The sequence below is a fragment of the Peromyscus eremicus genome, chromosome 22, assembly GCF_949786415.1.
Source record: "Peromyscus eremicus chromosome 22, PerEre_H2_v1, whole genome shotgun sequence".
NCBI lineage: Eukaryota > Metazoa > Chordata > Mammalia > Rodentia > Cricetidae > Peromyscus > Peromyscus eremicus.
Window position 1 is genome coordinate 28,032,198 of NC_081437.1, and position 25,780 is coordinate 28,057,977.

Consider the following 25,780-nt stretch of genomic DNA (forward strand, 5'->3'; position numbering starts at 1 on the left):
GTCCCAGCACTCTGACAGCACTAGCAGAAGTGTAAAGGAGTAAAGCACTGGGAACACCTGGAGGTACTAAAACTCAGTGATTACTGACCTGCCTTCTATTCCCTATGAGCTGTTAGCTTCTCGTGTTCATCTTCTGCTGGAGGAACGATGCACCAGAACGTCCGTAGCTCGACAGGGCTGTGGGCTGGGAGCTCAAGCATCCACCCACAGTGTGACACTGGGGAGTCACTGGATGGAATGCCAGGTAGCAGGGAAAGGGAATGGGCTGCTCACCACAGGTAGAGAAAGCATAATGGAGACGATATTCAAATGAAGAACGGAGCCTGTCAGGGGCTGAAGATGGGGGAGTGGGGAGATAACGGAAAAGGTAAAAGGAGGGGTTTAGATAGGAAAACTACCAGTAAGTTCTAGAAATGCTCTGCACAATATGATGACGGTTAAGTCATAGTATGTCCTGGAATTTGTCAAGACAGCTTGACTTCAACATTGCCATCAGGAGAGAGTGAAAGGTGTCTATGTGAGGTGAGGGACATGTTGATTAGTTTAAGTATAGTGATCACTTCTCAATATATACAATCCGTATCACATGGTACATCTCATGATGTACAGTTTTATTTGTCAACTTTCCTCAGTAAAGCTGGGAAAACATTTTAATTACCAATACTGAGATTTAACGTGTGCAAGGGGATCTCCCAGAAATCTACAAGGATGGCCCCAGCTGAGTCTCCTAGAAAAAATGGGATACATAGCCTGAAATAGCCACCTCCTGTGACCAGGCAAGACTACCACTAGCCACATAACCTTCAACCTACAGTCTGTCTGGCCTATGGGATGTCCTGGGGTTAAGGGTGACACAGAGATTGTGGAGTGCCCAACCAATGACTGGTCCAACCTGAGATCCATTCTGTGAGATTAAGTCCACTCCTGACACTGCCTGGAGTACCAGGACCTAAAGGCTAGATGGCCCAGAGACCTAGGATAGAACCAAACATGACTAGAGAAAGAAAAGATGTCAATGTAGTGATGCCTAATGATATCCTGCTATACTCATAGGTTGGTGATCGTCATCAGAGAGGCTTTGTCTAGCAACTGGTGGAAACAGATGCAGAGACCCACATTATGCTGAGCTCAAGGAATCCTACTGAAGAGAGGGAGGAAGGAGTGTAGGAGCCAGAAGGAGTCAAGGACACCACAAGAAAATCCACAGAAACCTGGGCTCATAGGAGCTCAAAGAGACTGAACTGACAACCAGGGAGCCTGCATGGGACTGACCTAGGCTCTCTGCATATATGTTAGTTATGTAGTTTGGTTCTCTTGTGAGACTCCCAACAGTGGGCGCAGGGGCTGTCTCTGACTCTTTTGCTAGCATTTGGGTCCCTGTTCCTCATTCTGGGTTGCCTTGTTCTGCCTTAATATAAGGGAAAGTGCCTAGTCTTGCTGCAACTTGGTATGCTATGTTTTGTTGATATCCATGGGAGGCCTGTCCTTTTCTGAATAGAAATGGAAGAGGTCTAGATGAAGGGGGTGAAGGAGAGGGAACTGGGAGGAGAGGAGGAAGAGGAAACTGTGGTTAGGATGTAAAATAAATAAATATTTTTTTAAATTAGGTTTAAAGAATATTAGCCAGCAGAGTGGCACATACCTGTAAATCTAACACTTATAGGTAACCATCCAGATTTATATAAGAAAACCTTGCAAATAAATAAATATTATACAAACTAACTTACACCAAGGTTAGTCACCACTGAGTTGAACTACTTTGTTTAGCTTTAAGGTTCAGGAGACAAAATAGGAGGAGGAGGGGAGGAGGGGAAGAGAGGAGGAAGAGAGAAGGAAAGGAGGGGAGAAGGGGAAGAGAGGAGGAGAATGTCAGTTACCATAGACATCACAGTAGCTTCTAACCATCAGGAACTTCATCAAGAGCAGTCAGGAGTGGCAGGATTCCTTCTGAGTATCCAGTTGGTGATGACTCAATTGGGTTTTTTTTTAATAACTCTTTAATAATACACATTTGCTGTGCACATTATACTTTAACTTTTTAAGTTTATTGGGGGAAAAACTCCAGCTAAATTAAGATTTCAATGTAAAAGTCAAACACATGGGCGGGACCTGGAAGACTACAATACATGTAACTCCCCCATAAGAAAGGCTTTAATTACATGTGAAAATTCAGAGTTACAATATTAAAAATAGACAAGATTAATTACAGGATGATCTAAAGCTTTCTTATGAACTTTGCTACAAAATACCTGTACACCAGATGATGACTCTCACACAAAATCCAAGGATTAGAAAATCCAAACAATAATAAATTCAGAGTCAAAAAACACGTAAGAAGTTGCTAAAATTCTCCAGCAATCAGCAAACTCAACAGAGTTATTTTATACCTCTCATCTAGGCAAAAATGTTTGAGGGATTTAAAAATCTACTGTTGATGTAGGAAGTAGGAGATATGTTAGTCCACTTCAGCACAATGATCAACTCATGATGCATATATACATCTATCCCATCATTCATCTTACAGATCTGTGCTTGCCAACTTCCCTCAATAAAGCTGGAACAAAACATTAGTGTTACAAATGAAATGGGATTACTTATCTACCTATAGACATTTCAGCTGAGCTTGAAGGGAACGTGTTAACCTTTATTAAAATGGGTATATTCTTTTACCTGGGAATTTCACTAACAAGAAGTTATCCTGGAGAGATGAACGACCCTACATATGGAATATTTGCATAGATGTGTTCTTTAGCTGTATTGAGTGTGGCAAAGAGCTAAACAATAGATGCCTCTCAGTAAAAAAGTGACAAAAACAAAGTTAAAACTCATGCAGCACATGCATAATGTGAAATATCGTACATGTCCTCAGAAAGAATAACTACTTATACGTTATTTATCTTAGAAAGACTTCCAGGAGATATACTAAAATGCAGAAAATGTATTTTCTAAAACACAGTAAAATGGGCATATTATCCTTGTATATTTATAGAACCTCTTCACTCATGGAATGAGCTACACGCACATGGAACAAATCTAAGATGTGGCTGCAACTTACCTCAAGGGAGTAAGAAAAGGAGTTGGGACCCAAGCAAATGAAGGAAAATGAAAGCCTACATCCCTGAATGAATGGGAGATTGTCATATTTACTTATTTATGTCAAATTACATATCTACAATACACATCCTGAAGAGTTTGGTTAACCTCACTTTAGACATATCATGTCTTTTTATTTAAAATTAAAAATGTATAAAAATTAAGGAAAAAGAGTTGTGGAGAAGCTCAGTAGTTCAGAGCACTGGCTGCTCTTTCAGAGGACTGGAGTTCAGTTCCCAGCACTTACAGCTGCCTGGATCTCTCACTCCAAGGGATCCAATTCCCTCTCTTCTGGCCTCCATGGGGGACCACATAAATACACATAATACAAAATAGTTTTACAAATAGGGAGAGCTAAATGAAATTTTTGACATATCGATCCAAATACCACTAGATGTCAGCAGAATCCCCCCAGAATTACACTCAATCTTCTTAACTATGTGGAAGTTTGCACTTTTAGCCACAAGCTCTACCTTAGAGCATATGTAGCTCATATGATATTCAAAGTATATGTATGGATTCTTAGAAGACAGATTAACTTCCTTAAAGACATACTGTAGGTTTTATTAATAGGCAAGGCATCAACACAGCTGTAATAATTCTCTATTTACTGAGATACCTGTCGTTCTTTTCACATTATTTAGCTCATGAAACAGTCTTTTAAAAGTTAACAATGCTTCAATAGATCAAAATGCATTTATCCCATACACTGTGCATAAAATATGGAGGCAAATTGAAACAATCACATTTATTGAGTCTTTTTAACTGATAAAAGAACATAATGCCAACCAAATGAAACACTACAAATAAGCCAGTGTAAACTAGTACACAGTGGTAAACCAGCTATCTGGAGCTTAGACACCAGACTTACTACCTCAAAATTAAACAGTGGAGCAAGACAACCACCAGGCAGCTAAAACTGATGCCCCATGCTTTCTTCCTGAAACTCATATTTTCCTCATTACCAGGTCTCTTCATATTACCAAGAGAACAGAGCTAATGAATTTTTAGAGGTTTATAAGTCACACACTCGGTCAGTTACGACCTCAAAGATTCATCTCTGGAAATCCATGGATGCTGTATCTGGAAGTTCATGGATACATGGTACTGGTACTGTTGACCAAAACCCTTGTACCCATGTAACTTGGGCTTCCCAGAGTTAGGCTGTGTCAGGTAGCTGGGTTTCTCTAGGAAATAAGGCAAAAGCTGCATCGCTTACAACCCAAGCTTGCCAGGTCACATAACATTACACTATACCACTATTCAAAGCAGTCATAAACCTCCCCAGACCCAAGGGATCGGAAACAACATTCTACCTTTTGATAGGCAGTAGACAGGTCACGTTGAATAAAAATAAAATAGGGAAGACTGGAAATTCTTGGAAGATACAATCTAACACAGTATGCCTGCTGAGCAAAAATCCATATCTTTTATAGACAGGCCATATTGCACTCTGTCCCAAGGGTGACTGAGGTCTCATTTTGGTCTGACATTAGAATAAAGTCTTGGTTTTCATCACTTAACTCAATTCTATCACAGCGTGGTGGTATGTATTTGTAATCCTAGCATTCAGGAGGGAGAGGAAAGGAGGACGGAAATTGAGAATCAAAATTTTGTGACCATCCTATCCCACATAGAGGTTCGAGGCCAGCATGAGCTATATAGATAAGATCCTGGCTCAAAACTAATTAAATAAATACATTAGTTAATTACCATAACTAAGAATAAAAAATAAGTTAGATCCAGGTGCAGATTGGGCTTCCGGGTGTTCAAGTACATTTCTTCTGCGGACCTACAAAACAAAGTAGCAGGTTAGCCCCACAATCATTCAACACACATTCTGGAACAATCACAAAGTGACTCTTGCAGACGTTCACATTATAAAAATAGACACTGAGAATGCACACAGACACGCATGGCCATTCCTGGATTAAACCTTAATGTACTCCCTGGGAACTGTTCCCCAGGGCTCTTGCCTCCATCCCTCATGCATCCTTCCTGTCTCCTTGCCGACAGAGTGGTGTTCTCCACCTGTTTCATCATCAGAGGCTTTGATTTCTAAATCAAGTTTGTAAAACTTGTCACAATCTTATTTCAAAGCTTTGTGAGTTTCCTGTGGATCGAGTATCAATCAGTCCACTCAAAGTTCATACAGGTAAAGCTCTCAACTCCTCATTTGCCACAGGCTCACTCTGAAGAGCCAGCCCGTGCCCTTCTGCCGGGCAGGGTTACACAGAGACTGAGAGAGTTTGTCACAAACAAACAAGTATCAATAATAAAAGAACTGTGAAAAGCCACCTAAGAGGTTTCTAAGGTCTTAAGAAAGAGTTTTATAAACACACCCAAATCCCATCTTTACTTAAAGTTACTTTTCTATCAGCAACATGGAACTGATGGTCTTTGGCCTTAGGGTAAATTTTTAGAACAGAACATTTTTGTCAACTTGAAATATGAATCTCACATACTTATCTAAGGCTTTGTAAATAAATAAATACTTGGCTTCATTTTCTCATTCTGTTTTTTATCATAAGAAAATACTTAAATTCACCACTCATAAGTCTCTTTAATCTTCCTGCTCGATTCATTTGTGCATTTTCAATTTTCCATTTTGGGATGGCAGCAACTTTTGATAAATGTCTTTTACAGCGTTTGATGAAGATACCCTCCCCCACTCTCAACTCCCTTAGAGTCTTCTCTGACAGCTTTCTTGACACTTGTCAAATCTCTTCTGTCGAAGGCCTTTCATGTTTCTGCCCACTGTTCAGGGAAAATTCAGGGCAACGTCCCATTCCTGGTACCCAAACCAGTTATCATTTCCACCTGGGATCTTCTTCCAAAACATAATGGGTAAAAATAACAGCAAGATTGTGCTCATTCCTTCTGTAAAGCAGACATTCAGACAGGACACAGCAGTGTGGGCTTTTCTTAGCTCCACAATGTCTGAGCCTCATCTAGGGAGACCAAAATAGTCACAAGCTAGATATATAGCAGTGTCTTACACCTGCCCTCTCCATGTGGAATGTGTTACCCACAGGATGGCAACCTCAGAGATGCTAAGACTTGGAGTGCTCAACACTAGACTTAGAAGACTCAATATTAATCAAGTTCCCTGGTAAACAAGAAAGAGGTGTGAACCAGCCTCTTGTGTGAACTGGCTCACAAGCCTTGTGTGAACCAGCTCTTTTATACCATCACTACAGGCAAGGTGGGGACAGGACATAGTGCTGTAATTGCTTTTGAAAAATAAAATCCTAAAATGGCCAAGGAGACAGACATGCTACTGTCAAGGGGCAGTGATAAAGAGGAGAAGAAACAGACAGCTGGCAGCATTTAGACCCATTTTTGCTGCCTTTCAAATCCACATCAAAATACCCAACAAAATCAAAGATGAATTAAAAAAATCCAAAGGGAGAATACTGAACAACGATGGAAATGACATGAATTCACAGATGTCACTCAATGTGGCTTGATAAGGAGACGCCGGGAGATGACTTGGAGGTGGAAACATTCTCTCTGCTTTTCAACATAAAAGCTTCCTCCACTGAACCCAACTTTTCTTCCTCTGTTTTCTCTCTTCTTCTTGGGAAATAAGTGTATTATCCCAACTGCTCAGAATACATAACTTCAGGGAGGGTAAGAAGCAACCATCTTAACTCTGAAATAGTACTTCCAAGGGTGATTCATATAGAGAGATTTTATTTTCACTAATAAAAATGAGTTAATGGAATTAAAAACAGGCTTAATCAATATTCTATATGGAAATACATTAGAACAATGGTTCCAGTCCAGCCATAAATGCTCAAGTAATTACACCCCCGCCCCAGTAGAAGATAGATGTATTCTGCAGAGTAGTGGTTCGGCAAGAGTCACTGAGTCTCTGAATTCCATCTGGGATGTCTGCGAGACAAAACTACTTTCATAATAATAGTAAGATGCCACCTGTATCTTTCATTCTTATTTTCTTAGGCATTCTGACATTTTTGGGAGCATGTGGTGTGTGATATAGAAACAGATTGACCCACATAAGGAGGTGTGGGAATCAAGCTATAATCTACATCCAGACCTGAAGAAGACTTTCACAATTTTACAATGCCAGTTTATCACTATTTTTATGTATTTCAGTTTATTTTTATTATTTTTAGTTATGTATATGTAGGCAGTGTGGGTACAAATATATGCATTAAGCATATTTTGTCTACAGAGGCCATGGAGCTAGAGTTATAGGTGGTTATGAGCTAGCTGATGTGGGTGTTAGGAAGCAAACTCAAGTCCTCTGGAAGAGCAAAACATGCTCTTCACCATTGAGCCATCTCTCCAGCCCCTGTTTTTACATTTTTATACATTAATGTTAATCCTGTTATAATTAGATTATTTATATCTTTTAATATGCAAGTTCACAAATATTTTAAGTGTTGGATTTTATTCTCTATTATAGTAAACATGGATACAACACACATAAATAAAAGCTTCTTTTGGTCCCCACTAATATTTAAGACTCTAGAGGGAACTTGAGACTGTAGTGTGGCAGGAACAGTGTGGTATGCAACACTAAAAGGAAATTGAAATTCTGTGCTTGGAATAATGAATTTCAGTCCACTTCCTAATTCAGTTGTGGAATCACAACTCCTAATCTGGAACTCACTGGGTTCACAAAACTCATTCTAAGTCCAGTGTGTGTGTGTGTATGTGTGTGTGTGTGTGTGTGTGTGTTTGTGTAAATAAATATGTGTGTGAATATATACACACACGTGCATATATATATATATATATATATATATATATATGTCCATACATACTATGTTATATATATATAATTTGTTGTGTTTTGTTTTTCAAGCTAGGGTTTCTCTGTAGCCATAGCTGTCCTGGAACTTCCTCTGTAGACCAGATTGACCTGGAACTCAGAGATCTGCCAGCCTCTGTATCACAAGTGAGTGCTGGGGTTGAAGGCATGCACCACAATGTCTAACTTCTAAGTTTACTTTTAACATAGGGCTCTACCTCAAAATCATGATGCCAAGCCAGAAATATAGTTTAAGTTTCTCTCTCTCCTCTCTCTCTCTCTCTCCTCTCTCTCTCTCCTCTCTCTCTCTCTGTCTCTCTCTGTCTCTCTCTCTCCTCTCTGTCTCTCTCTGTCTCTCTCTGTCTCTCTCTGTCTCTCTCTGCCTCTCTCTGTCTCTGTCTCTGTCTCTGTCTCTCTCTCTCTCCTCTCTCTCTCTCTCTTTGCTTGTCTGTCTTTTTTTTTTTTTAGACAGTGTCTCTTATATCCCACCTGCCACAAAAATCACCATGTAGCTCAAAAAGACCTTGAACTCCTGCAACTCCTGGGATTATGGGCATGTAACAATACGCACAGTTTATGTAGTACTGAGGATCAAACTCCAGCTTTGTGTGTGCTAGGAGAGAACACTGCAAAGTGGAATGACTACCAGACCTTTGGCTCTCTCTAGTGATTCCCCCACCAGTCATTCGATGCTGTATTGAAATGCATTTAAAACTCACCCCAGATTTCAGACTTTACGGAACCATACTTAAAATACTTTATTGTGAAAATACTTTATCTCAAAAATAGTCAACACATGAAAAATACTCCCTTAGAACCAGAGATGGTAGTATGTGCCTTTAATCCCAGCACTTGGGAGGCAAAGGCAGGCAGATCTGTGAGTTCCAGGCCACCCTGGTCTACATAGTGAGTTCTGGGACAGCCAGGGCTACACAGAGAAACCCTATATCAAAAATAAAAATAAAAAGCAGTAATATCTCAAAAAAAACTTTTTAAACACTACTAAAATTGGAGTTCAATACTACTAAAAAATTAGGGAGGAAGTTGCACTGATATAAAGGCAAGATAAATAGGTAATTTTTTAATGAGCAAAGTAAGACACCAAAATTTTACTCAACATCTCCTTCTGAAAAATTTAGGGTAAAAGTGATTATTGGTAGAAAACAAAGTTATATAATTTGCATTTAGCAGTTTCAGCATTGATTGTTTTATTTCACATCATGATAGAGCTTTGAAACATGAATAGTGTGTCATGCTCCTTCCTCAAAACAATCAATAATCTTAATCATTTTGCTAATATTCTAATAACATTTTCCAGATTAACAAGTTTAAATAAGTTTAAATATATGTGCTTATACAGAACAATGCTGGAGGCGAATGGAAATTCCAAGGCTTCAACTTAATAATCCTAAATTTTGAAACATTTTACCTAATATTTTAAATGTTCTGCTTCCCAAATTTTTAAATGAAAGTCTATTGCCAGCATTTAGAGAGTAAAAGACCTCACATTAAGTGAATTAACATAAGTGTTGTAGGTTGGGAAAAGGATATTATTCTAATATTTGTATTTTAACAAAATATAGTTTTAACAAAATACTTTGTCTTATTTGTAAGTACTATGAATGAAATGTAGCCCTTACTACACACAACTGTCATTTATTAATTTTATAGTATAATAAATTAAGTAGTATTCCTATGATATGAAGCACAAAGGAAAATCTAGGTTTGTTGGTTGTTTGGCTGGAGATAAGGGGTGGCTATGCAGTGCTGAGGAGCCTGCGGCTGGCTGTGAAGCTGAGTCTGACTTTGAACTCACAAAAATCATCTCGCCTAACACCTCCAACGTACTAGTGACAAAAGGCTGGCTTTAAGTTAGAAACTATCTTAACAGGAGTCGACCCAATTTCTTAAGTGGATTTCTGTCCAAACAATTATATCAAGTATAAATTCACTGAAATGTAAACTTGTTAAAATGTCATTTCCTATAGTATTGAAAACCTGACTGCAACAAATAAATGTTCTAGTTTATCTGCTATGCTATTTCCAAACATAAAAGACATAAAATATCAAGATCCATAAAGTTGAAAAGAACTATGTACAACTGAAAGCCCAAGAGGACCTTTATTATTAACCTATTGTCTAAGCCTAGTTTGTATTGAAATTCATCTCCTCTAACCCTAATCATTCATGTTTCCATACTCTCCCATAGCAGAACAAAACAAACATTTCACTGCTGTGGGATGTTCTGTATGGCAAATGTGTTGCTAATTAGTCAATAAATAAAACACTGATTGGCCATTGGCTAGGCAGGAAGTGTAGGCGGGACAAGGAGGAGAATAAAGCTGGGAAGTGGAAGGCTGAGTCAGAGAGACACTGCCAGCCGCCACGAAAAGAAACAGCATGTGAAGATGCCGGTAAGCCACGAGCCACATGGCAAGGTATAGATTTATAGAAATGGATTAATTTAAGCAGTAAGAACACTTAGCAAGAAGCCTGCCATGGCCATACAGTTTGTAACCAATATAAGTCTCTGTGTTTACTTGGTCGGGTCTGAGGCTGTGGGACTGGCAGGTGATAGAGATTTGTCCTGACTGTGGGCCAGGCAGGAAAACTCTAGCTACATTTCACTGATACATCCACCACACAAATCCACAAAACAAATTATTTCTCCACCAGAAACACTGCAAGATTGCAGAAAATAATCTGCACATTTTTTTTCAGGGCTTATGGGGAGGGTAATCCAAAAATATTCAAGGAGTTTTGAGTACAAAGTGTAAATACTAAAGTATCTGATCAAAAATGACTGCAAAACATATTGGACAAAAAGCAGAAAGGTTATAGGTAGATAGATTCGCATTCCCCAATAATCTTTGAAACTCAAGATGCCATACAAAATCACACTGGCTTCAAAAATATTATGTCTAAAATTATCTCCTAACTTCAATGCAACTACACCAATCTATTTAATATGAATGCACAAACAAAGATATTCCCTATTGCTTCGTTCTCAGTTTTTTTCAAATATTCTTTAAATTAGCAAATGTTTAATTTTTCAAAACTACCTCCATTATGTTGACTCTCAAGTATACTTGTATAACTTGATAGTTCTACTTTGGAATTGAAACAATGTTCTCAAAATTGCTCAATTAATGAATGTTCACTTCCAAAATGCATTCCAACTCATAGGTAAATGCAATGGCAAGCTATGGTTTTCCCCTCCATGTACATAACAGTGGCCATTAATGGCATGCATATCCTCATCTTCAGGCCAAAGAAAGTCAAACTGATGTAGTATATTGCTTTGTACAGGTTTGAGAGGCAACAGGGTGGATTTGATCAATTCATCTACATGCATGTGTATGTAACACACAGAATGCGTGGGAAATATACAACATAACATTATAAATGAAAAGAGTTAAAAGAGCAAGTAACTAGAAATATGAAATCAAATTAAAGTAGAGATAAGAAGCCAGGTGTGATGGTTCATGCCTTCAATCCCAGCACTACTTATAAGGCTGAGCAGGAGATCAAGGCCAGCTGAGACTTTGCAGTGAATTTGAGGGCAGCCTATGCTACATTAGGCTTTATTTAAAAGAAAAATAAAACTATACACATAAATATATGGTATGAGGAAATTAGATTCACTTAGATTCAATTAGAAAGAATGGGATTAAATCTGACCTCTCTCCTATATTCTTTCAGTAAACATGAGCACCCATATTTTCTAGGGGAAATGCCCATGGAGTATTAACTAAATATATTATAACCATGATTCTACAAAAATAACAAGTGAAACAAAGACACCTAGAAAAGGGAACGATGTAAGATGCCCACTGGCTTTCAACTGCACACAAAGGAAGATTTATCAAAACAAGTGGTCACAAAACAAGTCATTTCACAAAAGTGGCAAAGGGACTGGGCGAGGTGATTTGACAGGGATGGCAGGGAGATACGTGTATGAAATCATCAGAGAACAAACTTAAGAACTATTCCTGAAGTATTTTAAGATACTGTAGGATGATAAGCCACACTTCCTAAACGGTACCCATTCTCGGCCACAAAAAATTGTCCGTGGTACTTTAGTATGGTCTCCAGGAGAAATAACATGGCAAGGTCATCCTTTAACATGCACTGACATGCACCCCTTAACATGCATTAGTGTGAGCAGGTTCCCTGTGCTTACCTCTTTTGTTCGGCTCTGGAACAGCTAAAGCAAGATGGCAGTTCCACACTGTCCTACGTACCATTTGTTGCCAAACTGATGCATAAGTGATCTGAGGCTCCATCTCCCTCAACTGAAAAACAAAACAGGAACGTGTGTTATAATCTTTAAAATATTGATGACCTTACTGAGAATTACTCATGAATTCAGTGTGCTACTGCAAACAAGATTTCTTTACTTAAAAAACCCCTAAAGGGGCCGGCAACAAGGAGCTGAGAGAGGAAAATGTCAAGTTCAGGGACTGCTTAGATTGCAAGATGAGCTTGAGCCTAGCACGGTCCCCTTAATGAGATGATGTCTCAAAACAAACAAAACAGCAAAAAGAGGCATGTACCTCCGTGGCAGAATTGCTTGCCTGCATAAGCAAAGTCCCAGGATCAATCTCCCGTAGTGAAAAAAAAAAATGTATGATTAAAAGTCACAAAACGAAAAAAAAAGAAAAGAAAAATAGACAAGTTACATTATATACATCAACTAGAAACATCTTACACTAATCAATACATTTCCACATTGGGAAAATGTATACACCCTGCTCTTTTGACTATATTCTACACAGTTAGAACTAAAAATGGCTCATTATCACAATTCCATCTTCAAACAGAAGCTTTATCGTGAAGGTATCCATGATAGGAATTACTACGCTAAAACTATGTACATTGTTTAAAAGATTTATTTTAATGGACCTGTGTATGTGTGTGTGTACATGTATATGCAGTTACTCACAGAGACCAGAAGAGGGTGCCAGATCCCCTGGAGCTGGAGTTACAGGTAGGTGTAAGCTGGGATCCAAACTCTGGTCGTCTAGAAGAGAAGCAGGTGCTCTTAATGGTTGAGCTATCTCTCTGGTCCCTGAATTATTTATTACACAAAAGATGGGAATATTGAGACTTTCGATCAAAGAAGATAACTGAAAAAAGTAATTCTGTCCTAGACCAAGGCAGGTGGTAGCGGTACACTAGCAGTAACCTCTTCCTGCAGGAGTTCAGTAGTAAAATCACACCTGTGCTTTACCACTCTTCGTTTTTTGCTTTTTTGAAAACTATGACCACAGCAAGTGGATAAATTTATTTGTAGTGCACAAAATTATGTTTCTTATATTTGTTTCGACAGCATAATTTCTCCTTGAATGGCCTTCAATCCTTCGGTTTAATTCAGGAGAGTTTTATTTAATGTTTGGTTCATCTAGTGACTCGATCTGTGTGCTAAGAGCACTAGGAGACAAGGAGGGAGCAGAAAAGCCAGTTCTTTGAAAAACTTTTATGAGGGAAAAACAAAGAAGGTTAAAAATACGTGCAGCTGAAAGGTCAGTGGAAAATGTCATCTGTAATCCAACACGTGTGGTTTTGCAACCAAGAGTGTATTTTTTAAAAACATCTCCCTGAATCTCGCAGTAGCAAATAGATGGCCCTGATTAAACTAAGTGGGTCACAACAAGACAATTCATGAATGTGGCAAAGGAATTGGGGGAGGGGATCAGACAGGGCTGGCAGGGAGATACAGGTATGGAATCATCAGAGAACAAACTTAAGTCTTCCTGAAGTTTAACTGCATTTCTTTTCCTTTGCAGCACTGAGAACTGAACCTGGGACCCTGTGTGCTGGACCTCATGTGTGTTCTGCCTCATGTGCCCACTGCTTCTCTTCGTGCCACTTTTTTATTAATTAATACATTTTTTTATTTTGAGACAGGATCTCATGTACTTCAGACTCATGTCAAAATCACAATACAGCTAAGAATGACCTTGAACTCCTGATCCTCCTGCCTCCATCTCCTAAATGTTGGGACCACGCTTGTACACCATCACATTGGACTAATTTGGTCTCTTTTCACTTGAGACAAGGTCTCAGTAAGTTGCCAGGCTCACATTGAACCTGTTCTCCTGCCTCAGTTTCCCATATAGCTGAGATTACAGGCCTGTGCCACTTGGTGCCATATCTAAGCACTTAAATGATGAACAAAAAGCAGTCAGAAACATCTGAGTAACCTCCTGATCTTGACTTAACATGAGGGATATCATTCTCACCTTGTAGTTAGTGTATATGTGTGTGTGTGTGTGTGTGTGTGTGTGTGTGTGTGTGTGTGTAGTTAATGTATACACACACACACACACACAGAGTCCTTCTGTCCCATCCCAAGTGCTTCTCTTTATGCAGAAACAGAAATGTTTATGGGAGGAAAAGCCCTTCTCTTACCATGAGAGTCCTGTTCTGTTTGCTCACTTACTCAAGCCGCCATAAATAAAGGCAACCCAGGAATACTTAGGAGAAAGGTGTATGTTAAATCCTCTTCCTCCTTATGTGTTGGGGGTGTGGTGTGGGTGTGCACAACTGAGTGTGTGCATACAGGATCTCACTCAGATGAACACATGGAAGTCAGAATGTCAGGTGTCCTCCTCTATGACTCTCCATCTGATTTGAGACTGGATCTTGTCATTTTAGCTAGGCTGTCTGACCAGGGAGGTCAAGGATGTGCCACACTCCATCCCATCTCTCACCCAACCCCCAAACCAGTATAGCAGATATGAACCACCGTGTTCTGTTTTCATGGAGCTATTAGGAATCTGAACTCTGGTCCTCATATTTCCTAGGCAAACACTTTACTGAGGAGCCATCTCCCTGACTCCTCTTCCTTTCTCTATGAAATAACTTAATCAGACTGTACATTAAGCCATCTCCCTGACTCCTCTTCCTTTCTTTATGAAAGAACTTAATCAGACTGTACATTTAAATGAGTAGGCCCCCACATGATGACACTCCTGTGTAGTGTCTATGTGAGAAAATCCAAATAATAGTAACTCTTCCTTCAATATTGATGAGTCACATCTGACTTTCAATACTGAACCTTTAGATGTATGGCACTTTGCTGACCAATAATTGTGGGGTTTTGTGTGTTTAATTTTTTAATGTTACTGTTTTGGTTTGGTTTGGGGTTTTTGCTTGTTTGGGCGGTACAGGGATATGAAGCTAGGGCCTGATACACTCTAATAATGAGCTACATCTCTATCTCTTTATCTCACTTTTTATTTTGAGACAGAGTCTCATTAAGTTGCCTAGGTTAACCCTGAACTTACTCTGTAGCTAAGGCAAGCCATGAGCTTTTGATCTGCCTACCTCTGTAGTCAGAAGTTTTTTCCTGTGTCCTGCCCAGTCCCTCAGCCACTCAGACCCAAGTAAACACACAGAGGCTTATATTATTTACAAACTGTATAGTCCATGGCAGGCCTCTTGCTAGCTAGCTCTTATATCTAAATTCAGGCCATTTCTATTAATCTATATGTTGCCACATGTTCTGTGGCCTTACCTGTGTGCCATTACATGCTGCCCCGGGACAGTGGGATGGCATCTCTCCTTTCTCTTCCTGTCTATCTGCTGGATTTCCTGCCTGGCTATAACCTGGTGCACCATAGGCCAGAGCAGCTTCTTTATTAACAAATCATAACACATATTCACAGCATACAGAAAGACATCCCACAGCATGCCTCACCTTCCCAAGTAGCCAAGATCCTAAGCCTGTGTAAAGAGATTCAGTTTTATTCTCTCTCTCTCTCTCTCTCTCTCTCTCTCTCTCTCTCTCTCTCTCACTCACTCACTCAATATATCTCAATATCTCTCTCTCTCTCTCTCTCTCTCTCTCTCTCTCTCTCTCTCTCTCTCATGATTTAGAGGTAAAGGAACCCTCCATCCCTGTTAGCCAAGAATGATCACAGTACATTGTATAGATATATAAAATTCTCAAAGAGTAGTAAGTATAAAGCAAACATTTAATGGGAAAAGAAGCATAAAAACAAAATCTCAATATTATGAAAGCTAAAACCTGTACCTGGGCCTCCTTGTGACTTGTGTGCAGTAAGGATTCCACTGATCTTTTCAACCAAAGTTTACAGCTTCTCATTCCATTAACCTGTGTCATTCCATTAACCTGTATAATACACCTACATAACTTCTGTACTGGAAAAAAAAACCTTAAAACCTGAACCAAGCAAAATCAAACTCCAACAGTGTAAATAACTCCATGTCTGATTATCTGCAATTCACTCACAATCTTCTGGGCTTCTCCAAGGGGCTTAGGTTGCTTCTCCAGATCTGCCTCTGCAGCACACACAGCCTGTCTCCTAAACTCAGGCCATCTTCACTCCACAGCTGCTGCCATTCTCGGTGGTCATCCCATAGTACTGGGACCTCTTGCTGTAACTGGGCTGCACTTTCACCAGTAGCCTCTCCTGAGCTCTCTTCATGGTGTTTATCCTCAACTTTGCTGCATGACCCCTTCAGTCCTGGGCCCTCCACTGCTACTCCAGCTGCACCTTCAACCAGCGTCCTCTGCTGACCTCTCACAGTGCCAAGCCTCAGCTGTTCTTTATAATCCCTCATACCTCTAACACACACGAACACCATCTCAGGGAATTTACCCATGACCAAGTTCAGCTGCCAGCGCAATGTGCACCCTTTGTCACCTCTGGAGCACAGCTCCTGTGTTCTGACCCTGAGAAAGCACTTCCCAGACTTTATCTCAATGATTCTAGTCTCTTTTTCATCACCACGAATTTCCTAGCTCCTGCTGACTAGCACTGAGTCTCTCAGCAAAGAACAGGTTTGACTATGGTGGTTCTGGTAGCTTGCTGATCACAGCTGATTCTTCAGCCTCCACTAATAAGAACCACGGACTCTTAATCCACACTAGCAAATGGCCCCAATAGAGTCTTTAAAATTCCTGCTGGAACTTCAGAAGCCATCGCCTACATTTCTCTCCACACTCTTTTCTTCCAAGTTCCCACAGCTCTGCAAGCTTTGAATGCTGGATGACTTTTCTTGCCCAAAGTTCCAAAATCTCTCCACAATCCTCCCCAAAACAACATGCATAGTCAGATCTGTCGCAGTAATATCCCCACTGTCCTGGTACCAGTTTCTGTCCTAGTCAAGGTCACTATTGCTGCAGTGAAACACCATGACCAAAGCAACTTGGGGTGGAAAGGGTTTATTTGGCTTACACTTCTGCATCACTGTTCATCACAGCAAAAAGTCAGGACACGAATTCAAACAGGGCAGGAACCTGGAGGCAGAAGCTGATGCAGAGGCCATGGAGGGATGCTGCTTACTGGCTTGCTCATCATGGCTTGCTCAACCTGCTTTCTTATAGAACTCAGGACCACCATCCCAAGGGTGGCACCACGCACATGGGCTGGGCCCTCCCAATTCACCAATTAAGAGAATGCCCTACAGGCCTGCCTTGCCTACAGCCCGAGCTTAGGAAGTCATTTTTTTTTTCAATTGAGATTGCCTCTTCCCTTATGACTTTAGCTCATGTCAAGTTGGCAGAAAACTAGCCAGCACAGCCATGTGTCTTCAGCAGCTACCAGAATCATATGCATGATAGTTAAATGCTATCATGTCTTGAGCAGCCCCTGATAGGTTTTGTTGTGTTCTGTTTGCTTGGTTTCTGAGTTATGTTCTATTATACATCCTTGACTGGCCAGGAACTCACCATGCAGACCAAGATGGCCTTAAACTTGCAGCTCTCTCCTTGCCTCAGCCTTCTTAGTGCTGAGACTGCAGGCATGTGCCACCACACGCTGCTACAACTATGCTTTAAGCACCCCCATCCCAATACTCTATCCTTCTCTTAACATCCATGCTTAAATCTATTTTCAAATCCTTTCTAATAGACCCCAGCCTTGCTTCAAAACAACCACAAAAATGAATAAAGTGACTTGCGATGCAGACAAACGGGTACAGTTCAGGTAGCCACTTGTATTGTAATACCAGCCTCTACCACAGTGTCGCCAGAAGTTTTCAATGAGAGAATGCATACAACCCTTAACACAGTGCCTGGAACGTAGCAAACCACCTGCTGCCCCCACAACTGCGTGCACCTGCTACAATAACGCAAGACTGCAAAGTTAAAGGAAAAAGAAGCCAGTTTTACTGCACTCAGCAACTGTGAAGATTCTAAATGTGAATTCAAATAAAACATGTTACAACAGTGCATCAGTAAAAACAAGACATTCCCACTCACTGCAAGAGTGTAATCTGTGGTGATGTGAGTTATAATTTGGTATATGGGATAAGAATTATTTTGAAGTCTGAACAAGCATTCATCAAGAAGAGACATCATCGCCTATAAAATCCACAGTAAATAATCCATAGAGAAAAATTAATATAATGTGAATAAGAAAAATCAGACAATAGCACATAAAATAGTGAAATCTTAATAATACTTTAGAGTATGTTTTATGTCTAAAAGGCTTAGGAGAAAATACACTTCAGTACATTTGTTCAATAAATTTTAACTGTCTTAGTAATATGGTAGAAACATACTCAAAAGTACCTAGATATATAATTTATCTGTTACAAAATAATGTGCCTGTTAGAAAATAGATTCTTCTCCAGGCAGTGGTGGCACATGCCTTTAATCCCAGCACTCGGGAGGCAGAGGCAGGCAGATCTCTGTGAGTTCGAGGCCAGCCTGGTCTACAAAGCAAGTTCCAGGATGGCCAGGACTGTTATGTCAAGAAACACTGTCTCGGAAAAAAAAAAAAAAAAAAAAAAAGTTCACTCTGAACTCCAACAACCTCAGGAGTTTTATGAAACTCTTGATAGCATTTTTTAAATGTCATGCATGTTTACATGCCCCTGATGGTGGAAATAGCTACTTTTTATGAAAAGCTAATAAATTAACCATTGAGAAATGGTAAACATGGCAAAACAACATTTTATAGCCCAAATTATCGTCTTTGTTTGTTTGTTTGTTTGTTTGGACAGGGTTTTTCTATGCATCTCTGGCTGGCCTGGAACTTACCATGCACCTGAGGCTAGCCCTAAGTGACCCTCTTACCTCTGCCTGTTAAGTTCTGAGACTGTATCCACAACACACCATGACTAGCTCTATCCAGATTCTTTAGTAAGATATTCCCGCCCCCCCCGCCCCCGCCCCCCCCGCCCCCCCCCCCCTCCGCCCCCTGTAATTTGGTATCTGCATTCTGGACAAATAGTCCATTAAAAACCAAGAATCAAAACTAGAAAGTCCTTTGAAAACAGTGACTTACTTTTCAAGTGTTCTGCTGTTGTGCTTTCATTGACAAGGACTGCATTTGAGTCCATTGTGTAACTCTTCTCCTGGACTCCAGCAGGCGATAGGTTTCCAAAAATGTTTTCAAGGCAGCCTGAGTCGTTCTCCGAATGAATAGGTGGTCCCCCAGACGATGCTGCTATGCATATCTCCAGCAGAGTAGTACCTGGGAAGTTAAGTTTCCCAACAATGACGTTTCTTCTCACTTTTAAATTTACAGAATGTAATTTTTCACTGACGCGGCTTTTTTTAAGAGGCGCCTAGAAACGTGTCTTCTCTTCGAAGGTTTCTTCTTCTGTAGCTTTTGTTTTATGGTGCTATAATTAATATTTTCTGTTTTGTAGCAGTGTTTGTCCAACAGTGGGCAGATGGGATGGCTCTGTAGTTTAGATCCAGCAGCAGTCGTTCTGTTGGGACGAGCTGAAGCCTTAGGATGCATGGCAAGACCAGATGCCACTAACACATCTACCACACTCTTGTTCTTGTGAATGACATTTACTTCCGATACTGCTGCAGGACCATACACCCTAAACCAAAACACTAAGCCTGATTTGCATAGAAAATCTCGAAAAAACAGCCTAGCTTCATTGTTCCACAACTTCTCTGTAGCAGGTAAGATGCCATACAGGCTACATGGATAGCTCAGCCTTGGCACACTCATAATTTTCTCAGGAACAGATTTAAGATTGATTGCTTCTGAGTAAGGTATATGAACAGAAAGTCCATAGTCAATCAAAATGAGATGTAAAGATTGATTTGAAACTTCAGAAATTTCTGCTCTGCTCCACTGACCCTCCAACTCACGTTTGAACAGGCAGCTGGAACCAGGAATCACGTGCTCTGGGGGCAAGGCTTGCAAGGGCTCTGGTATGTCGGAAAGCAAGGTAAAAAGGTACTTCATTGTACCAAAGAAATCCTCTAACTGCACACAGAAGTCTGAGGGGTCACTGACAGCAGTGGCAATACCACAATACTGCCCACCACTTTGAAGAGGTGCCCAAACAAATGGCCTGATTATACACAGTGACAGAAGAGTCTGGGGCTCCAGACTGCAAAGAGTGCCTAAAGACTGCAGTTCGTTTTCTTCCACCAGAGACGAAGTCACATTTATAGATCCACAAAGCAACATGCCATCTACCAAGATTTCTGCTTCCCAGGCATAGTTTAAATATTTCAGAGAAATGATGCTCATTTCCAGATGAGCAAATAAACACACAAGGAACTCGAGAGTTGTTTTCTCAGAATGTGTAAACCAAATCCATTTACGAGGCATACCTTGTCTTGGAATATTTCTGATCTCTCTGCTAAGTACCTTGGTATTATTTACAGGCATTACTTCATGCTGTCCATGATTTACTAAAACAACAAGTACTTTCTCATTCACCCACTGCTCTTCTGCTCTGGATTGGTACCATTTTAAATTTCTTTTAAATATTGACAAGAATTCTAACCCTCTTTCAATAATATCCATTGATTAAAAAAGAGGAAATATCTTCTTTAGGAATTAATCATGCTAAATCTGATGTTTTCTGATTTTTTGGTAACTTCACATGAAATCCCCCAGTCTCTGAAATGTAAGTCAGTTTGGCTTTTTCAAGCTGTCCGTGTCTTACCAGTTCAAAAGGAATTTCAAGCAGCTGTTGGGAGAGTGGTTTGAAGATCACGGAATCTTCATCCTGATTTTCTCTTCCTGTTTTCAAGTGTTTTTTTCACCGGCACTAACTTTGTGAGACATGACCTGAGGCATTTGCAATGCTGTCTCCTGTAGTTTAGGACATGGAGACCACCTCAGCAATTTCTTGATGACACATTTACCACCACAAGTTATATTTACTTCCCACTTCTCATCATGTGTCTTCAAAAATTCACAGGAAACTATTCTGTTAATTAATCCCGAGGAAAAATAATCTGCAGTTTGGCTTTGACACATTTCAATGGGCCCATCCCATCTTATTCTATGAAGGAAAGAATAAATTCCCAGCCAGGGCGTAGTTAAGAGTTCCCTGTTAATTGAATAAACTTTAGATCCATTTACTATGGCAGTATTACCATGATCAAAAACTTTCACTTCAAAGGACCCTTCAGACAATACTTCCTTAGTAATGTCTCTGGACACGGCATGGTCACTAGAGTATTCTACATGATCTCTCACCAGAGGGCTCAGGGAGTTCTGCTTTTTCTGGCCGTCTGTTCTTTCATTTAGAACCTTGGTGAGTCCTATGGTTTCATTTCCATTCCCAGCAAGTGGAATGTGAAAATTGGCTGGATGGTGGCTAGTGGGTACAGACCCTTTAACCTGGGTACTCAAGTCTATGTGAGGCTGAGGGATCTTTGTGATTGGAGGTCTACGAAGGATGCACGGTCTTGGGGACGCTGCTTGATTGACATCTTTGGTGAATACCTTTGATACTGTCTCCCGTGATTTGAAGCCAATGTCAATTTTTTTCAGGAACGTGTGCAGACCTGGGAGTGAATCTTACCTCTTTACTTTGAAGTCCATAACTAGAGGATTTTTCCGCTGTGCTTTTTGGCATGGGTTCAACTTCATAACAAATTGATGGTTTTAAATGCCTGGCATATATGCTTTGGGGATGTATCAATTGATCTGTTTTGTTTGCAGAATGTGTTGCAAGGCTAGTTTTATTTATTGCATTGTGGCAACGAATGCTTTCTGTGTTTTCTTTCACAGGAGCAGCGAATGCCTGACTTAACCTCTGATTCTTTTCCACACACCACGCTTGCTCAGAGTGTTTTTCTCCATAAACATTAAGTAGCAATTTTATTGTCTGATTTATATGTTGATACCCATCATATAAGTCTATACCAAGCTGCCCATCTGACTCCCTAGACAGTATTACTGCTTTTAAGGGCTTCCCTAAAAAACTGTTTTCAAACCATCTATTGATTTCTCTTGGAATATCTGTATCTCGAAGATCTGACAGAAAACACTGAATTGCTTGCATAGGTGTAAACAGGAGTTCTGGAAACTGGTCGGAAATGGCCCATAGCATGTTTTCTTCTACAAATTGCTCATTCCCATAGTCCACAAAATAAACACAAGGGCCAGATGACGACGCTGTTGGCTTCACCAAGGCTCTGTATGAGAGCCCATCCTCTATGTATTTAGAGATGCACAGTCTCATTCTGTACCAGTCATACTTTGAGCATATTTTGAGGCTAATCATCTCTGTGATTCTTGTCTCCAACATCTCTAAATCTTTCCTGTTTCTACAAAGCTGGCAATAGAACTTTTGGGGACTATACACGTGTGATATATACACGTCTTCTTCACTTCCAATCTTTACATCAAAGGAAGAGTAATAGTAACTGTAGAGACTAACGGAAAATGGTAGTGGCCTTGATACACTGTAGTGGGAGGAGCCACGGCAAAGGAGAAATTCATTTGCACTGGTAAGTGATGACTGTAAATCCACTAAATTACACAAGCATCTAGGGTGTATAAGAACTAAGGCATACACAATACAAGTGAGTAGCTCTCCACACGAAGAAAGGAAATTTCCAAAGTCTCTGGATGCTTCTGCTGTCCAGGCTAATAGTTTACAGGAAATGGGCTCCACTAAATAGTTGAGACAGCATCTGAAAGCTTGGGCTTCTAAAGCAAGAAAATGTGGGTTGATGGCACAAAGATCTTTAACGAAAACTCACTCTTGGTTGCCATAGTCAACAAATATCAGTTCAACTTCTTGGTCTGATGCTTGAGTCAAGATGGCAGCCCTGTACCACTTCCCATCTCTGGAATGCTTAGCCACACAAGCTACCTTCCCAATCTGATATGGCTCTGGGTGGATGCTATAATAATCTTGAATTTGTTCCATCAGTAACTTCAAATCTCTTAACCTACACAGAAGCTGGCATGAAAAGTCACCTGGGCCGTGGCAATAAGAACAGTTGACTTCAAGAAGTTTTCCTGGCTTGAACACATATTCCTTATAAGGCTGTGATGAGCTCGATTCAAACCACAAGTTGAAAGAAATTTTTACATCGAGGAACCTGTGTGAAGATAAGAGATTTTCTTTCAGCTTCTCAGAATGCGACTTTTCAGGCTTGGGTCTTTTGACTGGGGCAGAGGCCACATTTTTATCATGAAGTGTATCTTTATATTTTAACATTGAACAGTCTCGTACAGATCTGGGGAGATCTTCTAATGCTACCCCTGCAGATTCTGCATATCCAGCTTGTAGCATCAGAGAGACAACATCCATATTTTCAGCAGCTTCAATATCCTGAATATTCACCATGTACTTGTCACCTTTCTTTGCTCTAACCTGAAGCAAAATTGCTTTGTTCAGAACGATTGTTTTAAAATAATCTGTTGCTGCCTGTATCCATAAATCTGTGGCAGGAGATATATGTGCAAGTGAACAATGTATGGCTAAGGAAGGCAAATCCCGAAATTCTGGAAGCAAAATTTTGGCATCAAAAAATGATATGGAGTCAGTACTTCCATAATCCAGGAGGTAAACATTAATCCAATAATCATTCCTTTCAGTGATGACGGCTCGGTAGAAACATCTGTCCTTGCTGTATCTGGCACAACAGAGTAGTCCAGGCTCAGGGTTTCTCAGAGTCAGTTCATCATTTTCAGATGCATTATAAAACTCATTTATAGTTTCCATTATGTCTTGGAATTTGTTCTGATACTTACTAAGGCGTACCCAGAAATTTGATGGGTTCAATACATTCACTACAAACGCTATGTGGGTAGAGTCCGTCTCCACTGTTTTTTGTTTTGTTTTGTTTTGTTTTTTTGGTTTTTCGAGACAGGGTTTCTCTGTGCAGCTTTGCGCCTTTTCCTGGAACTCACTTGGTAGCCCAGGCTGGCCTCGAACTCACAGAGATCCGCCTGGCTCTGCCTCCCGAGTGCTGGGATTAAAGGCGTGCGCCACCACCGCCCGGCCCATCTCCAATGTTACAGTTTCAATAGGAAAACCTGCTTTTAAGTCATCTTTTTCACTTAGTCTACCCACTGACTGCTGAACATTTCCAGGAAAACCATCAGCTGCAAAGCTGCCTGGATCAGGAGTGGCTGCCTCACTCAAGGCACTGGGAATGTTACACTCAGACGCAGGACAAAGTGTTCATGTGCCCAGAGTCCTCAGCAGACACTTAGAATTAATTGCAGATTCTTGAGACTGTAAAGTCACATAATATAAATGTTCATCCTCACTGAACCAGTCAATGTGGGCATACACTACGTGTCCTAACAGGGCTTGCTTAAACAAGGTCAGTTGTCGTTCTCTTACTTCTGGGTCTAGACAATGCAAATATGTCAGAGAACATGCAAAGGAAAATAATGGTGCAAAAATAAAATCTTGTTTCAATTTCTTCATGTGAATTGAGGGTATAGACTCACTGCTGCCATAATCCATGAACCAAATTTTCACTTGATTATCGGGCAAGAGCTGCTGGAGAATTCCTCTTTGCCACTGTCCATTTGTTCCTTTAGCAACACACAGGAGTCCAAAATTGTCGTAAGTGGTGCTGGATTCTTGACCTACTGTGTTGTAATGCAAATTCATACACTCCGTCAAGTCTTCTAGCTCTGGAATTCGCCTAAGTAATTGACAATAAAATTTACCAGGGCTCAGTGCAGATGACACTTTGATGCTGTCCAAACTTCCCACTGATAAAGATGGCTGGAAATTATCTAGGATATATTGAACATCAAGTAAAGTACTGTTACTACTTACCGATGACTCAGGTCTTCTATGTTGTAGTAAGTCTGGCATTGGCTGGGGGAGTTCCTTTAATATTTCTGCAATAAGGCGAAACGTATCCCAATCAACAAATCTTCCCAATTGTAATTCAAGAACCTCAGATATAACTTTGGGCGCCTCGAGAAGAATCATTTGTAGGGGCAAAATAGTCTGCATACTGCCTCTCAGCTGTATTCCTACTAGTGACTTGAAATAATTCAAAGCCTTGGGAGACCGTTTCTCTCCAACTGGGAGGATGTTGGCAAAAATGCCGAATACGACTCTGGGAGGGAGCTCAAATAACTTTTCACAAGCTGAAGCTACCCGAGTGCCATCCACCTTCAGCTCTTCTCCCCGGTCAATGAGCAGCACTGTGTACACTCCGTTCTTCTTTCCTACCACTCTTCCTCTCTGCCATTCTCCACTCGCTTTCTCCTCCACCAGACAAAACTCATCGACACCCACATTAGTCTTCACTTTGGGGACGTACTGTATCTCCCTCTGCAAAATGTGATAGTCAAACTGACACTCGCTCTTATTTTTGCCTTGAAATTTCACAAGAATATCCTTGGGAAGACACTCAATATGTAAAACTGTCAGATCCACATCTAGAAATGTTGGGAATAAAGATGTAGAATCCATTTTCTAAAAAAAAAAAAAAAAGTATAAATTAGCTTCTGATAGATGGCTATCAATAGTATATAAAATTAGTCTTACACAAATTTGGTAAGCAAATATAAAGCATCAAGATAATTCTATATCTGTTTTTACATTTATTGGGGGAGGAGGTGAAACATACATGACACAGTATGTGAATGGAGCTCAGAGGACATCCTGTGGGAGTTGGTCTCTCCTTCTACCTCGTAGGCTCTGGACATCAAACTCAGATCATCAGGCTTG

General features: G+C 40.3%; 1 protein-coding gene and 1 long non-coding RNA gene across 2 annotated transcripts; both read right to left on the reverse strand.

The window, feature by feature from the left end:
- Positions 1-3,826: 3,826 nt before the first annotated feature.
- Positions 3,827-19,240, reverse strand: LOC131897522 (uncharacterized). Its single transcript, XR_009375715.1, has 4 exons — positions 19,141-19,240; positions 12,822-12,899; positions 12,060-12,171; positions 3,827-4,885 (listed from the first exon to the last, which is right to left on the reverse strand). It is a non-coding gene; the product is annotated as an uncharacterized LOC131897522 (long non-coding RNA).
- Positions 19,241-19,249: 9 nt separating this feature from the next.
- On the reverse strand, positions 19,250-25,525 carry Tdrd15 (tudor domain containing 15). The gene is given in 5 exon segments (XM_059248448.1): positions 19,250-20,644; positions 20,646-20,869; positions 20,872-21,612; positions 21,614-23,903; positions 24,093-25,525. Coding segments are annotated over 5 exon segments (5,952 nt in total). The 5' UTR covers positions 25,523-25,525; the 3' UTR covers positions 19,250-19,377.
- Positions 25,526-25,780: the final 255 nt, after the last annotated feature.